This window comes from Theropithecus gelada, chromosome 3 (genome assembly GCF_003255815.1).
Source record: "Theropithecus gelada isolate Dixy chromosome 3, Tgel_1.0, whole genome shotgun sequence".
NCBI lineage: Eukaryota > Metazoa > Chordata > Mammalia > Primates > Cercopithecidae > Theropithecus > Theropithecus gelada.
In genome coordinates, this window is record NC_037670.1 from 127,621,841 (window position 1) to 127,639,368 (window position 17,528).

Consider the following 17,528-nt stretch of genomic DNA (forward strand, 5'->3'; position numbering starts at 1 on the left):
ATTTAAGGGTGGTAAAAAAAGAAAAAATCTGGCTAGCCTCAGACTTCTCCAAAACATTTAATTCAAGAACATAATGGAGTAATGTTTATAAAATTCTGAGAAAATGAAACTGTGACCCAGCAATATTAAGTCCAGACAAAAATGTTATTCAAGTATAAAGATAAAAGCAGACATCCTCAAACATGAAAGAATTAAAGGAACATCTGTGATGAAAATTTCCAAACAACAAAATAGCAACGGCTCTTTGCCAATAAAATCCAGTCAGTTAAGAAATTATTTAAAATAGGCCAGGCACAGTGGCTCACGCCTGTAATCCCAGCACTTTGGGAGGCTGAGGTGGGCGGATCACTTGAGGTCAGGAGTTCAAGACCAGCCTGGTCAACTTGATGAAACCCCGTCTCTACTAAAAATACAAAAATTAGCTGGGTGTGGTGGTGGGCGCCTGTAATGCCAGCTACTCAGGTGGCTGAGGCAGGGTAATTGCTAGAACCCTGGAGGCACAGGTTGCAGTGAGCTGAGATTGCACCATTTCACTCCAGCCTGGGCAACAAGAGTGAAACTCCGTCTCAAAAAAAAAAAAAAAAAAAAAAAGAAATGGACACTGTTGTGGGTGTAGGGCTATTTTGTCAGTAGTCAGAGTACTTTGATTTCTGGCTCTACTCTGGTGCACTTAATTTCCGTAGGCTTTATGTTCTAAGATATTGACTATAACTAATGACTAATAAATTAATACAATGTATATTAGAATTGAATACAAGTTCTTGCTAAAACTTCCTAGGTGTTTCCTGTGATTATACCTAAATGTTTTTGTATATATGTATGCATGTTTGTATTTATTTACAGTTAACACACGTTTGTTTTAGAAACATGAGGGAATTACCTTGGTCGTCCTTTATTACATTACATCATGTGTCTCGTGGGCTGAAACTGTGAATCATAGCAGCCGGGTAGGTGGAGGGAGATGAGTCTGAAAAGATAGATGGGAGTCAGATCATGAAGGGCCCCACCTGCCATGCTAAGGACCCTTTACTTTATTGTGACCAAGGGCCCCCTGGTGGATTCTTCACAATGGGACTGCTGTAATAGTTGCATTTCTAAAAGATCCCATAGGTAGTAATGTGAAAAAACTGACAATGGACCCGGAGTAGATTGAAGGGGCAGGAAAGGGGTGTATCAGTTGAATGTGGAAGATGGAAAAAGAGAGGTGCTTCTGGGTGGTTTGGATTTTTGGGTGAATGGAGGTATGATTGGCTGTTTAGCATTGCAAATATGGGAAGAGATTCAGGGGCCACAGCGAATTCCCTTTTGGACAAGTTGATATTGAGGTTCCAATGGGATATTCAAGTGTAGTTTCCTAGTAGTTGATTGTTAAATGGGCCTGGAGCTCAAGAGAAAGGCCTGGGTTGGGCAGACAGGTCCTGAAGTGGAGGGAAAAGCCCAGAGGGAGACTGTTCAGTAGAAGAGGACTCGAGTCCTGGCAAACGCCAACTTTTAGGGCAAAATGTAGTGTTTCACAGCACAGTCTTTGGAGTTTACCTATTACTAGCAGGGTAACCTGGGGCAAGTTATTTGACTTCAGTGTCTTAATTGCAAAATGAGCACAACAGCACCTACCTGAGTTAGAAAAATATTTGCAATTTTTAGTTCCTTGAGAGATCTGTGGGCTGGAAGCAGTGGCTCACGCCTGTAATTCTAGCACTTCAGGAGGCCGAGGTGGGCAGATCACCTGAGGTTAGGAGTTCGAAACCAGCCTGACGAATATGGTGAAACCCCATCTCTACTCAAAATACAAAATTAGCCAGGCGTGGTGGCACACATCTGTAATCCCAGCTACTTGGGAGGCTGGGGCAGGAGAATTGCTTGAACCCGGGAGGCACAGGTTGCAGTGAGCCGAGATTGCACCATTGCACTCCAGCCTGGGCAACAAGAGTGAAACTCCCTCTCAAAAAAAAAAAAAAAAATATATATATATATATATATATATATATATATATATATATATATATGAATAAGTAGGAGTCCAAGAAGGTGCAGAGGGAACTACGAGGAGGTGGAGCTCTAGAATATATTGAGAAAAGAGAATTTCAAAGAAGTCAACGATGTAAAATCCTCCAACAGGACTGTAACGTAAGTCTGTAAAGTGTCCAACTTTTAGCAGTTAGTGACCTTACCAAGGGCAATTTCTATGGAATGGGATGAGCCATACTGTAGAGGTTCGAAGAGTGAATAGGGGTCAACATGGATACATCTTTTCCTCCCCTCACCGCATCTGTCTTTCCCAGTAGACTTTTCCTTTAAAGGCAGTGACTTGTGGATATTATTCCACTGTTTTCAATCAATTCCATCCACCAGTGAGATATATTACATCATATTATCTTTCACTCCACCGCATTTGTGCCTTGCAGTTAGTAGGCCATCAACAAAATAACTGATGATACAGGGGCTTCTACAGACTCCCCAATTCATTTGGTAAAGACCGCTCAGCATCATGGTCGAGCCCTGAGTCCTTTCACGACAGCTTCGAGGAGTGTCATTCCCATCACGGCCACAAGGTGGAGGCCGCCTCCCTGCTCTGGGACCTCAGGTCGCGACCCCGGAAGCACATCCTCCATCCTCCGCCTTCCTTCCCGCAGAAATGGCGGCTGCTGCGGCGGCTCGAGTTATGTTGTTACCCGCGGCGCGGCGGCGGCTCTGGGGTTTCAGCGAGAGTCTCCTGATCCGCGGCGCTGCGGGACGGGTGAGCTTCCCTCTGCTTGTCTGGGCGCTGCCTGGGGCCAGACCCGGTCGGGCCGGCTCTGGCCTCTCTCGCGGCACCCGGCGCAGCGCACCTGAGAGTCGGCGCCACAGATCCGAACAGCGGGGTCGGGCAGGGCCTCCTCGACCCGGACCCGCTGGGCGCCAGGCGGCCTGGGGCTGCTGAACTGGCCGGGGTGGCGGGCTTGTGGCTACTCGCCAGGAGACCTGCTAGTGACGTGTCCTGGTTTTCGGCTCCTCCCGCCAGCTACTGAGGAGTGCATGTTTGACCACTAAAAACGTAGTGCTGGCAAATTGGGGAAAACGAAAAAGTGAAATATGGTTACCGCTCCAGAGTTTTGTTTTAGCCTAAGACTGAACTTCGTCCTCAGCTGGGTTTCCCGCTAACCTGGACATCGCTGAAGTAAAATTTTGTATGTATTTGCATTTTTCTCATGAGCGAGCCTCTGACTTTCAGCAAAGAGATGTAAGACTTTTGTATAAGGGCAAATAAAAACTGCTGGAAGACGAATAGTTCCTGGCCGACAAGCCAGTCAGTTGCATTTTGAACATCCGGCCCATCTTCCTATCCTCTTTTTTTTTTTTTTTTTTTTTTTTTTTTTTTTTTAAAAAAAAACATTTCCAAACCCTGTTGCTTTTCTTGAAAAATGAAAACCCGAGTGTCAGTTCTGTCTTGTGTGTAGGTAGTTTTACATCTTTTCTCTCCTTTTTTTTTTTTCCCTGCTTGTTTTCTCCATAATGAATGTAAAACATTTCTAGGAGAGGTAGTGAAATAAAGTCAATTTCTCTCTGGGTAATGATAATAACTGCTCATCTTCCCTGAGGGAAGGGCATGTTTATAATCACGTTGCTGGCTCTAGGACAGTGGCTGGTGACACGTTTCTAGGCCAGGCAGTGATCCCAGTGGAACCAAAATTCAAGAAGAAAGATTCTTTTATAGAGAGAGCCTGTTTAACATAGATTTGGTTTTAAAGTCAACATTTAATATCAGATTGATAATGTGTTTTGCTTTGTCTCTTCCACTTCCTACCCCCAACCAGTCATTATATTTTGGAGAGAACAGATTACGAAGTACACAGGCTGCTACCCAAGTTGTTCTGAATGTTCCTGAAACAAGAGTAACATGTTTAGAAAGCGGACTCAGAGTGGCTTCGGAAGACTCTGGGCTCTCAACATGCACAGTAAGTGACTCAGGCAACCTTCTCTAAGTGACCCTTCATTTAGTGTAGCAAATTGTTGATTTTAGTCTTTAGTTTCTTTGTTGGCTGGTGGTTCAAAAAGGGTGGCAGTTATTTTGCCTTGACAGATTTCCATGAGTTGTGAACCTTTTGTTCCAGTGATACTTAGTTACAGGGTGCATATGGATCCTGTTGCCTTGTCTGCATCTTGTTCTTGTAGCTTATTATTGATTATTTATTGTTAGTAGTGTTGATAATAATGAAAGAGGTATATTTGCAGGGCTACTCTGCCAGGTGTTTTTACTGATGTCTTATTTGCTAAAAAGCAATTCTTTGTAGTGGGCGTCCTCACACTTGTTTTATAGTTAAGGAAGTGAGAGAAGTTAAATGGTTTTGTTCAGGTCACTTAGCTAATGCGTGACAGAGCCAGGATTTCAACCAAAGTTTTCTGACAGTTTCTGATGTTCTTGATACTACGGTTATTAATTGGCTGGGTTAATGAGTTGGGCAAAGAATCCTCAGTGAAGGTGGCAGGTAGATACTTGTAGCACCCAGCAGTATCCTGATCAAAATTTTTAAATCTCATGGTTCATAGGAATGAACTATTAATTCACTCAGATCAAGAAAATCTTAGTGTTAAGACCAGAAAGCACTTGTCAGAAAAAGGAAGGAGACTGTTGCCCGCAACCTCAAATAAATAAAATGGATTTATTTAATTGTTCGTTAATTGCATTAAGGTTGGACTCTGGATTGATGCTGGAAGTAGATATGAAAATGAGAAGAATAATGGAACAGCACACTTTCTGGAGCATATGGCTTTCAAGGCAAGTTGTAAAACTTTACAAAAATGCACTCTCTTTAAGAGATAGTAAGCACTAAGTCTCATTCTTTAGAGGCAGGGAGAGCTCTTTCAGTAGTATAACATGTTTTATGTTTTTTTTTTTTTCCAGGACAGTATCTAAAATAAGTACTGATGATTGCTTTGTAAAGTTGAAATGAATACTTTCTCTTGGGATGCAGGAGTCATCTGAATGTATACCATTTCTGAAGCCTGATGTACCTTATTTTTTTTAAATTTAATTTATTTTGAGATAGGATCTGGCTCTGTTGCCTAGGTTGGAGTGCAGTGACACAATCTGCTTACTGCAACCTCCACCTCCTAGGCTCAAGTCATCCTCCCACATCTACTTCTGGAGTAGCTGGGACTGTAGGTGCATGCCACCACACCCGGATAATTTATTTTTATGTGTGTGTGTGTGTGTGTATATATATATGTATTTTATTTTATTTTATTTTTTGGTGGAGATGGAGTTTCGCCATGTGTTGGCCAGGTTGGTCTCAATCTCCTGGGCTCAGTCAGCCTGCCTCAGCTTCCCAAAGTGCTGGGGTGACAGGTGTGAGCCATCGTACCCTACCTGATGTACTTTAGAAACCAAATTTGACTCTGCATGAAACTAACTTATTGTCCTCCGTATTCATTATCTGAAGTGTTTAGAATAGATGAAGGATAAAGGGAGGTTGCATAATTTATTTTTTCTCTTTTATTTCAAGGGCACCAAAAAGAGATCCCAGTTAGATCTGGAACTTGAGATTGAAAATATGGGTGCTCATCTCAATGCCTATACCTCCAGAGAGCAGACTGTATACTATGCCAAAGCTTTCTCTAAAGACTTGCCAAGAGGTATTGTTATTATTTATACAGCAGATAATATAATTTTCATGAGAATCAGAAATTATTTAGTACTTTTTATTATATCTGTTGTAAAAGAGTAAGTCCCAGAAATGTGAAAAAACGAAACTGAATTCTGGGTGAGGGTACAGCTGATCTTTTTTTTTTTCTAAATATGACAGATAGTAAGATTATGGATGATTGTTTTTATTAATATGTAGCAATAAAATAGAGATTATTTGGTGGAAATAAAATATTTTGAGACGACAGGAGTTTGTTACCATATTTGTAGACTGTTTTGACTCTTTTAAAAGTTATTACACAAAACATTTTCCTAGTGGAAGAAATAACAACAAAATTTAGCAGTTTTAGAGCTAATTGGTAAAATTATTATTTTTGTTTTTAGAGAGAGAGTCTCGCTCTGTCACCCAGGCTGGAGTGTAGTGGTGTGATCTGGGCTCACTGCAACCTCTGCCTCCTGGGTACTGGGTTCAAGTGATTCTCCTGCCTCAGCCTCCTGAGTAGCTGGGATTATAGGCTCCTGCCACCATGGCCGGCTAGTTTTTGTATTTTCAGTAGAGATGGGTTTTGCCATGTTGGCCAGGCTGGTCTTAAACTCCTGACCTCAAGTGACCCAGTGCCTCGGCCTCCCAAAGTGCTGGGATTATAGGCGTGAGCCACTGTGCACGGCCATTAGTGAAATTATTAACCTTTAAGGTTCTTCTGTAGTTGTAGTTACTACTTTGCAGTTTTGGATTCCTAATAGGCTTCCATTAATAATGTTTAAATGGCACTTTACACAAGTACTTTTGTGTATATATTATCCATTTGATCTGCATAGGTGTTTCTACCTTGCAGTTGTGGAAACTGAAACCCAGACTCTGACTTGCCCAAGATTGCATAGCTATCAGTTGGCTTACTGTGGACTCAAGTACATGTCTTCTTACCAGATTCATTTGCTTTGTCAAAACAATAAAATAAGAAACCTATCACCTGTAAATAACTAAAATACTTAATATGATATCCTAACTTTTGCATTAAAACAAAAATGACAGCAACTATGGAGGGTGTGTTGGTTTGAATAACAAAACCAATGAGACAATTTTTGTCCCAGGACTAATTAGGGACCAAGAACATAGGGCTAGGCCAAGCTTCTTTAAAGAGTTGTTTATTCCAGCCTAGTTCTTTCCTTTATTTACACAGAACAGGGAAGGCAAAAAGGAGAAACAGAAAAAGTAAGGGTGAAGTTAAAAGACTTTTTTCCCTTTTCTCTTGGCATCTAGCTGGGAAGGGTAGAGCCTGTGCTAGTGGGAGTGGAGAAGCAGAGGGGCTCTCCCTGAGGAATACAAAATGGAAGTGCTCTCTGAAGCAGCTCCAACTTTGGGGATTTACTTGGGGTTTTTATGCCCTCACCCTGGGTAAAGTAGCTCCAACTTTGGGGATTTACTTGGGGTTTTTCACCCTTCACCCTGGGTGAAGCCTGGTATATGAGGTAATAATTAGACATTTAGATAATGGTCTCCAGGTTTTTATGATCACTTATTTTTTTAAATTATTATTATACTTTAAGTTCTAGGGTACATGTGCACACGTGCAAGTTTGTTACATATGTATACATGTGCCATGTTGGTGTGCTGTACCCGTTAACTCATCATTTACATTAGGTATATCTCCTAATGCTATCCCTCCCTGCTCCCACCATCCTATGACAGGCCCTGGTGTGTGATGTTCCCACCCTGTATCCAAGTGTTCTCATTGTTCAGTTCCCACCTATGAGTGAGAACATGGGGTGTTTGGTTTTCTGACCTTGCAATAGTTTGCTCAGAATGATGGTTTCCAGCTTCATCCATGTCCCTACAAATGACATGAACTCATCCTTTTTTATGGCTGCATAGTATTCCATGGTGTATATGTGCCACATTTTCTTAATCCAGTCTGTCATTGATGGACATTTGGGTTGGTTCCAAGTCTTTGCTATTGTGAATAGTGCCGCAATAAACATACGTGTGCATGATGATCACTTATTGTTAAGAAAGTTGATCATATATCCTTGATGTATGTATACTTGTAAGTTAAATACATGTGCTATTATACTAACGTATCTATACATTAAAAAAAAAAGATTCAGATTAAAACAGACTGGGAAATAGGAGCCCCCCTCCCCGCCTTTGGAAACTACCAGTGTAGACCACCCATCCCACATAACGGAGGATTTTCTCACAGAATTCTTGTCCTTCCATTTGTCTATGGGCTCTTTCTCACCCATTTTACTAGACTCTGGTTCTCTCATCTGGACAGATGGGTTTTATTTGGTTTTACACATAATTTTTTCCTTTTGGTCATGATCTCAGCCACAGCTTGCTATAATAGTCTGTTTTGTCATGTTCTTAGTATTTGGACATAATCACTTCTGAGACAGTGCCCCTTAAAGTGAACTGAATTAAAACAAGGAACAAAAGTTTATAGTAGAGTAAGAAATGAAACCTAAATCGGACACGGTAGTGCATGCCTTTAGTCCTGGCTACTTGGAGGAAGCTGAGGCAGGAGGATTGTTTGAGCTCAGGAATTTGAGTCCAGTCTGGGCAGCATAATGAGACCTTGTCTCTTAGGGGAAAAAAAGAAACTTAAGATAGTAAGTTTATTTAATAACATTAATTGTATTAATGAAATTTACATTTATGATTGCAACTATGTACTAATACTTCAAGAATGAAGTACAGTTTTTTTTTGGAGAGGTATGCACTTTTTCTGATAAAATTGCTTAATGGCCTAATATGACATATTCCACTTCACTTTTCGCTTTTTGCAAATTCGGGTTTGAGAACACACAATTCTGTGATTCATTTGGGGCATATTTTAGATTATAAGGATTCTTTTCTCTGTTGCCCAGGCGGGAGTGCAGTGGCGCAATCGCAGCTCACTGCACCCTTTGCCTCCCGAGCTCAAGCCATCCTCCCATCTCAGCCTTCCGGGTAGCAGGGACTATAGGCACATGCCACCACGCCCAGCTAATTTTTGTATTTTTTGTAGAGACAGGATTTTGGCATGTTGCCCAGGTTCGTCTCGAACTCCTGGGCTGAAGCCCATCTTAGCCTCCCAAAGTGCTGGGATTATATAGGCGTTAGTCACCGTGCCTGGTCAGTTCTTTGCTTCTTAACATAGCACTGTCATTGCTGTGGGAACTTGCATAGTAAATACTTGGGTGACGTGAACCCTCAGTATATTCCTAGCTAGGTATTTTCAGACTAATATATATAACTTTGTAATTTTAATATAGAACAGTCTATATTAATATGCAAATTTCCATAGCATTTTTGAAGTAGGTAGAGTCATTTCAAGGTGATGGCAAATTTATAGTTTTTTCCCCAAGGAAAATCTTTTGTACTATAGGGGTTTATATGTTAAATTTTAATTTTGTCCTGTTAAGTATATCTGATGTTTTTCTCCCAGGCTAATCATTTAGTATTGAGTGATGGGTCAGTGTCATGATTTCTGATTTTGGTTTAATAGATTTTAATAGTGAAAGTTAAGATGGCTGGTGCTTTTTCTTATATTTTATTTTCAATTAGCTGTAGAAATTCTTGCTGATATAATACAAAACAGCACATTGGGAGAAGCAGAGATTGAACGTGAGCGTGGAGTAATCCTTAGAGAGATGCAGGAAGTTGAAACCAATTTACAAGAAGTTGTTTTTGATTATCTTCATGCCACAGCTTATCAAAATACTGCACTTGGACGGACAATTTTGGGACCAACAGAAAATATCAAGTAGGTATAACTCTCAGAATTTCTTGGTGGGTAAGGGAATTTATGAATTTTGAAAAATTAACATTTACAAACTTTCAAAAAGTATGTTTCAAAAAGTCATTTTCCTCCTGATAATCTAAGTGAAATTGTAGTTAGCTACATTTTGGTCCCACCTAGCTCCCAAGCATGTGAGTTCATAGGTACTTCGGAGTAAACCAGTAATGGTGTCAAATCTTTTTTCCTTGATGTAAAAAAGTCGAAGTTCTTTGATGTGTTGTCTATATCCTATTTCTGCCTGCATTTTAGGATACGGTTATGGTCCAATTTGATTTCAGGTATATTATGTGAAGATCTGTTTTTTTTTTTTTTTTGGTTTCCTTTAAAAATGGTTTTACCTCATTTACAGATCTATAAGTCGTAAGGACTTAGTGGATTATATAACCACACATTATAAGGGACCAAGAATAGTGCTTGCTGCTGCTGGAGGTTAGTCAATTTCAATTTCTACAAATGTTTTAAACACAGTTGTTGGAGTGGTATGCTTATTAGTTTGATCCTGTTGGGAGATAGCCTAAGAATTTTCATTTACATAGCAAGTAACTGTATTTGATACTGTGTAAGGGGAATGTGGAGCACTGGAACCAGACTTTCTCTCTATTTTTTTTAAAGTAGGTTTCATTTAGGCTGGGCGTGGTGGCTCACTCCTGTAACCCCAGCACTTTGGGAGGCCGAGGCGGGCGGATCACGAGGTCAGGAGTTCAAGACCAGCCTGACTAATATGGTGAAACCCTGTCTATACTAAAAATAGAAAAATTAGCCGGGCATGGTGGCGGGTGCCTGTAGTCCCAGCTACTCAGGAGGCTGAGGTAGGAGAATCACTTGAACCAGGGAGGCGGAGGTTACAGTGAGCCAAGATCGCACCACTGCACTCCAGCCTGGGTGACAGAGTAAGACTGTCTCAAAAAAAAAAAAAAATGTAGGTTTTATTTCTAGAAAGACTTAATGAACTGTTTAATACATAAGTGTACATAGTAGAATGTGCAAGAAAAGGGCAAAGGAGTGAACTGGGAGAGAGTCGGAAGATAGCATTCTGTACTTTGAGAATTTCTTGAGATTTTAAATTATTTCTTGAGAACCAACTTCGTCCTTGTTCAAGCGTGGAATGGGTATGTTAATTATTTGATTTGTTCAATTATTCATTTAATAGATCTAATTTTTGGGAAGGAGAAGCACGTAGGGAGCCATGAGAATGCTGAATGGGAATCCAAACATGCAGGTGACTTTAGAAGGTTTCCTTGAGGTCATGTTTGAAGCCAATGAATGAAGAAAAAAAAAAAATTCACAGCAGATATTGCCAGATTTCCTGGCAGTCTGAATCTAGGCAACAGTACATTTTAATTGGTTTCCAGTTTTTTTTCTTTTAAAAATATATTTATAGAAGTAGAGATGGATTCTTAACTATGTTGCCCAGGCTGGTTTCGAACTCTTGAGCTCAAGTGATCCTTCCACCTTGGCCTCCCAAAGCTTGGGGATTACAGGCGTGAGCCACTGCACCTGGTCTCCAGTTTTCATTTCTTTGTATTTTTTAATATTAGAGCAAAGTGAAGTGTTGTTTCATGTTGTAAATTTTTCTCTTTTTAGAAATTGTAATTTAAAAATTCTAGTTGCTCCGGATTGATTTCTGAGCTAATTACCTGGGGGGTAATGAAGAAGATGAAAACATTAAATATCAAGCATGTTATTCATTGTAGTGCCTAGCTAAAAATCATGTTACTTTCATTGTACATGGCAGGAAGTGCACTCTGAAATTCTCTTGAGTAACACTGTTTCTAAATTGGCTCTTGCAGACTTGGGCTTAAGTGTTTGAAACTGTCTTGGAAATGGGACAAGATACTTGTTAGATGGGTCCTCAACAACAAAGCTTTCTGGAACCTCTCTGCCATTGTTGGTGGCATATGGACAAAATGAGTTTTTTGTTTTACTTTGGTTTATGGGTTCATTTTGACAAAGTTGAGATATCTTTAGTTTAATGCTTATAGATTAATTAGTATTCATTTTAAATACTATATAAGTGATGTGCCTTACAAATGATTGCATCTTAAATTCAATTAAATAGGCCAGTTTTAAGTTTCTGCTGACCTCTGAATTATGTCTTGGCTACCATTTAGCTCTTCTAGGTTAATCTTCAGAATGTATAGTTTTTATTTGCCAAATAGTTTTTTGTATCCTAGCTTCATTTATTATAAAATTATAATTTAACATTTTAATTATACATTAAGTTAAAGAATCTTAATTTGGGTCTCAAGTTCAGATAGTAAGAGATATAGAGTCTTAAGAAATTCCTAAGCTTTTGCATTTGGATACCTATTAATGTATTCAGAAATAATTTAGATGACACTATTTTGTTCCTGAGTTTTTTTTTTGAGACGGAGTTTCACTCTTGTTGGCCAGGCTGGAGTGCAATGGCGTCATCTTGGCTCACTGCAAACTCTGCCTTCCGGATTCAAGCGATTCTCCTGCTTTAGCCTCCCGAGTAGCTGGGATTACAGGCATGCATCACTACACCCGACTAATTTTGTTTTAGTAGAGATGGGGTTTCTCCATGTTGGTCAGGCTGGTCTACCTCCGACCTCAGGTGATCCGCCTGCCGCAGCTTCCCAAAGCGCTGGGATTATGGGCATGAGCCACTGCGCCGGGCCCTGTTCCTGAGTTCTGATAGGAGAGCGCAGAGAATATAGTATATCTGTGTATCCCGCTTTCTTTTATTTATTTAATTTTATTTATTTTAGACACAGAGTCTTGCTCTGTCACCCCAGTTGGAGTGCAGTGGTGTCATCTCAGCTCACTGCAACCTCTGTCTCCTGGGTTCAAGCAATTCTCCTGCCTCAGCCTCCTGAATAGCTGGGATTATTACAGGTGCCTGCTACCATGCCCAGCTAGTTTTTGTATTTTTAGTAGAGACAGGGTTTTACTATATTGGCCAGGCTGGTCTTGAACTCCTGATCTCAAGTGACCTGCCCACCTTGGCTTCCCAAAGTGCTGGGATTACAGGTGTGAGCCATGGCACCCGGCTTTTAAAATTTATTTTATTGAGACAGGAGTCTTACTATGTTCTTGCTATGTCCAGGCTGGTCTTGAACTCCTGAACTCAAATGATCCTCCCACCTCAGCCTTCTAAAGTACTGGGATTATAGGCATGAGCCACCATGCCCAGCTCCAGCTTTTTAAAAATTAGATAGAGCTCATATTTGTATTTTCCACTACAAAAAAATTTTTTTTTTTTTTGCAAATTGGAAAATTGGCATTTTTTTTTGCTAGTTTGGATCCCAGAAATTTTTATAATAGAACGTAATTTTGTAAAAAGTGGAGTTTTCAAGTTGTCTTATTCTTAGCTGTGAATCCATTGGTCTGTTGATGAAAACTGTCATTTGCTCTACAAAATGAGAAAGCTGTGCAACCTCAAGCTTTGCAATGCCAAGGAAATAGGTGTGCTATGTGGGCTTACTCTTAAATAATGGCTTTTAGTGAGTGTAGATACTTCATGTGTAATGTACATCACATTATATCACCTAGGGATTTTTGTAAACTATATTGCTGCTAGATACATGTGAAAATATTTTCTTTCAATTTAGGTGTTTCCCATGATGAACTGCTTGACTTAGCAAAGTTTCATTTTGGTGACTCTTTATGCGCGCACAAAGGAGAAATACCAGCTCTGCCTCCCTGCACATTCACAGGAAGTGAGGTAGGGCAAGCCTCCCAGCTAGTATTTAGCCTTTTGGATTCCTTGTGTTGTATTTACACATAAGTAAACAAAATGTACTATTTCCAGTAGGAATAAAATGGAATAAAAGGCTTACACTGAAATACAGAAAAAGGGAAGAGGATGTACTCATTTGCTTAAGATTCCTTCCTCTTCTGTATTGTTTAACCACCTGTTTTTCTTTCCTAAGGAAGCAAGGTTTTTTTTGTTTTGTTTTTAAATTTCTCCATTCTAGTCTGAAAGGAAGCAGAGTTTTAAGAGCAGTTTATAATTTGGTCTTTTTGTGCTTTTTCTTTGGCACTGTGCAAATTTATATATTGTAATATCTGGAAGTAATCTTTTAAACCCCATATTTTGACTTTCACTTCAGGTTTACTCTTGGCTCAGTTTTGCCCACAGTATGTTTTGGGAGGGGGTAGTAACTGTTAGAGCCAGAACTTGCAGGGAATCTACTAGTTATCAACTAGCTTTAAGCCTCTTTAGGGGCTTAGTTTGCCATGTGAAGAATGATGCTCAACGTAGTATCTGGAAAATGCCCTGATATTGGCAGCTGCCTGGAACTGTAGCATTGGCAGTACAGAAATAAACCTGTAACGTCAATATGACATTTCGATAGAAAAGTTCAGATTGAGGCTGGGCGTGATGGCTCATGCCTGTAATCCCAGCACTTGGAGGGCTGAGGCAAGTGTGTCACTTGAGGTTAGGATTTTGAGACCAGCCTCACTAACATGGTGAAACTCCGTCTCTACTAAAAATACAACAATTAGCTGGGTGTGGTGGTGGTGCATGCCTGTAATCCAGCTACTCGGGAGGCAGAAGTTGCAGTTAGCCGAGATGGCGCCACTGCACTCCAGCCTGCGCGACAGAGTCTCAAAAAAATAAAAAGAAAAATTCAGATTGACGAACACAAAGGATTAATTTCTACCAGTGAAATGATGCAACCCTTTTTGACCTGGTAAACCACGTGGTGGCCGTCTGTAGTAAAATGCGTTGGGAAAAGTAATTTTTCCTTAACCCATGAAATTTCTTCTAGGCTAAACTATACAATGTAATGAGGCCTGATAGTTAAAAAATCAAGAGAGAGTCCTGGTGTGCATTTTAACTTTGCAATTAATGGGACTGGTGATTTTTTCTTGTTAATAAGCATGTTATATAATGTTAATCTTAACTAGAGGTCCTCCTGCTTTATCTGAACTAGATTCGTGTGAGGGATGACAAGATGCCTTTGGCGCACCTTGCAATAGCTGTTGAAGCTGTTGGTTGGGCACATCCAGATACAATCTGTCTCATGGTTGCAAACACGCTGATTGGCAACTGGGATCGCTCTTTTGGAGGAGGAATGGTAAGTGATTTTAAAAGAAATTTTCCGTAACAGATGGAAGATTATCATGTTTTCTTAAATACAAGTTCTTTGTAAGAATCCTTTTTTGAAGTGGCAAAATAGAGCCTTGTACTGTGAATTATATAAACTGATCCTGGTTTGCATGTGGGCCAGAAAAAAACATTTTCTTTTTTTCTTTGCCACAAAGTTTATTACTGGCAAAATTTGAATAAGGACAGAAAAATTAGCTAGAAGTACTATATCAATGTTAATATCCTAATTTTAATGGTCAGTAGGCCTTCTATATCTGTGGGTTCCATATTCATGGATTCAACCAACCATAGGTGGAAAATTTGGGGGAACAAATGGATGGTTTCATCTGTACTAAACATGTATGGACTTTTTTTTGGTCACTTCCCATATAGTATAACAACTATGTACATAGCATTTACATGGATTGGGTATTTAGAGATGATTTAAAGTATATAGCACAATCTGCTTATATGCAAATACTATATACACCATAGTACATGAGGGCTCTAGCATCTGTGGATTTTGGTATCCACAGGGATCTGGGAACCAGTTCTCCACAGATACTGAGGAGCTATACCGAGGTGATGTAAGAAAATTAGTTTCCTTGTTTTTCACAAGTACATACTAAAGTACTTGGGGCAAGAAGCATCACATCTAAAACTCAAAACAGTTGAAAAAACTTGTATAAAGAGAATAAAGCAAACATGGTAAAATAACAGGGAATTTGGATAAAGGGAATTCTCTGTACTGTTTTTGCAACTTTTTTATAAGTTGGAATTATTGCAAAACACAGTGTATAGATTTGTCTTTACTCATAGATTTCTCCAAAATACATTTCATCTAAATATCTTAAGCTTTGTATGCAATATAACTTTGAATCTAAGCGTATGTAACCAAGAGCCCTAAAAATTGGGTTGATAATAGCAGTCTAGTTTTAGAAGTAGGTATAACTACTACATTAATTATAAGGATTCATTGCTTTTATAACATGAATTTCTTCAGGGGGTGCACTGGATTAATAAGCACAATTGTTAGTCATACTGAATTTTAACTGTACTACTGAGATGTTGAATAAAACTAGGAAATTTGCCTCTAAGGATATTCACTGTTTTCCACACACTCCATTTTCCTTTCTGTATTTTGGACATGTGTACTTAAAATTCTCTTGGAATTTTTTTTTTCCTTACAGAATTTATCTAGCAAGCTGGCCCAGCTCACTTGTCATGGCAATCTTTGCCATAGCTTTCAGTCTTTCAACACTTCCTACACAGATACAGGATTATGGGGACTGTATATGGTTTGTGAACCAGCCACTGTTGCAGACATGCTACATGTTGTTCAGAAAGAATGGTGAGAATTTAAGTAATTTAAATTTTGCCTTTAATTCGTTTTAGACTAGTTTTTTCTGTATACTTCATGGTGATTTATGGTAATTTTACCTTTTAATTAAGAGACCTAGATAAACAGTAGTTGCCATGTTTTTAAAGGTTTCTGATGTTTTTTCCTAAGTCTCAAGATGTGAAGTTGATTTATACTATAGGACTTTTTTTTTTTTTTTTTTGTTTTGAGATGGGGTGTTGCTCTGTTGCCAGGCTGGAGTGTAGTTGCACTATCTCGGCTCACTGCAGCCTCTGCCTCCTAGGTTCAAGCAGTTCTCCCACCTGAGTCTCCCGAGTAGCTGGGATTACAGGTGTACCACCATGCCTGGCTAATTTCTTGTATTTTTAGTAGAGACAGGGTTTCATCATGTTGGCCAGGCTGGTCCTGAACCCCTGACCTCAGGTGATCCACCCTCCTCAGCCTCCCAAAGTGCTGGGATTACAGGCGTGAGCCACCGTACCCGGCTGAAAGTTTTAATCTTTCAGAAGCAGGTTAACTCAGAAAGATGATCCTAAAAGTTTAAAAGCCAACTAGAAGTTGTTTGGAAAATATCTTTGAAAGTAATCTGGTTGAAAGGAAAGTAAATCTGAAGTTGCCACTGCTAAAAGAAAACAATCAAAGTATATTGAGTCAGTAGATGGGCAGAAAGGCTCACAGCTTCTTGGAAAACATTTAGCTCTGGTTCCTTTCCTCCACTATTCTTAAATTGGCTTACATCTTTCTAAATCTAGTCAACTAGGATGTAATTATTAAGTTAAAAATTAGGTTTAAGATTTTCATTGTTTTTAGAAACCAATGAATGACCCACTGACTTAACCCATAGCATATCAGACCCCAAGAGATGGGGACTCATGAAGTCTCAAGATGCTTATAGCATTTCTGAAAATGTCATCAGCCCATTTGTATTAAACCTTTGTGTGCTAATGAGTAATTAGACATGTTTATCATTTTTGAGAAATTAATTCTGGGGAAAATAATCATTTTAGCTTTTGCTTAATTAGAATTAAATCATAATCACCTGTATGTTATGTGTAGACTACGGCATCATCATTCTTAGGTCATTAACTCATGAAATACAACATTTTCCAACTGCTTAATAATACTGTTTTTCCAAATATTTTTTAGGATGCGGCTCTGTACAAGTGTCACCGAAAGTGAAGTCGCACGAGCCAAAAATCTCCTGAAAACAAACATGTTGTTGCAGCTTGATGGTAAAAATATAAGACATAGCTTCTATTTTCATATGGTTGATCTATATTCCAATACTTAATTTTTCCTTCTCTTTAAACAGGTTCAACTCCAATTTGTGAAGATATTGGTAGGCAAATGTTATGCTATAATAGAAGGATTCCCATCCCTGAGCTTGAAGCAAGAATTGATGTAAGTAGTCCTGAGTTATTACTGGGTCATGTGTAAAAAGATCCTTGTTACAAAAGCTGAGAATATTTATCTTTCATCTTGCTTTAGTTTTAAAAAGTTCCAGGTATAGACGTTGTCTTTACTACAAAAAGCTGAATGACAGTATCTTCCATATTTCAGGCTGTGAATGCTGAGACAATTCGAGAAGTATGTACCAAATATATTTATAATAGGAGTCCAGCTGTTGCTGCTGTTGGTAAGCCTGGCTTCTTTTCTTCTATGCGAAAAGTTGGCCAAGTACTTTTAATTAACTGTCTTCTTTTT

The 17,528-nt window shown here is 39.3% G+C and overlaps 1 protein-coding gene across 2 annotated transcripts in view; it reads left to right on the forward strand.

Annotated features, from left to right (window-relative positions):
* The first annotated feature begins 2,603 nt into the window (after window positions 1-2,603).
* Window positions 2,604-17,528, forward strand: part of PMPCB (peptidase, mitochondrial processing beta subunit) — a 35,673-nt gene continuing 20,748 nt past the window's right edge. For both annotated transcript variants that reach the window (XM_025379642.1, XM_025379643.1), the window contains exons 1-12: window positions 2,604-2,737; window positions 3,795-3,935; window positions 4,670-4,756; window positions 5,484-5,613; window positions 9,171-9,369; window positions 9,755-9,834; window positions 12,981-13,093; window positions 14,310-14,453; window positions 15,655-15,815; window positions 16,971-17,056; window positions 17,137-17,225; window positions 17,385-17,460. In XM_025379642.1, coding sequence (XP_025235427.1) covers window positions 2,636-2,737; window positions 3,795-3,935; window positions 4,670-4,756; window positions 5,484-5,613; window positions 9,171-9,369; window positions 9,755-9,834; window positions 12,981-13,093; window positions 14,310-14,453; window positions 15,655-15,815; window positions 16,971-17,056; window positions 17,137-17,225; window positions 17,385-17,460 — 1,408 coding nt within the window. In that variant the 5' untranslated portion in view covers window positions 2,604-2,635. The remainder of the gene's footprint in view (window positions 2,738-3,794; window positions 3,936-4,669; window positions 4,757-5,483; window positions 5,614-9,170; window positions 9,370-9,754; window positions 9,835-12,980; window positions 13,094-14,309; window positions 14,454-15,654; window positions 15,816-16,970; window positions 17,057-17,136; window positions 17,226-17,384; window positions 17,461-17,528) is intronic.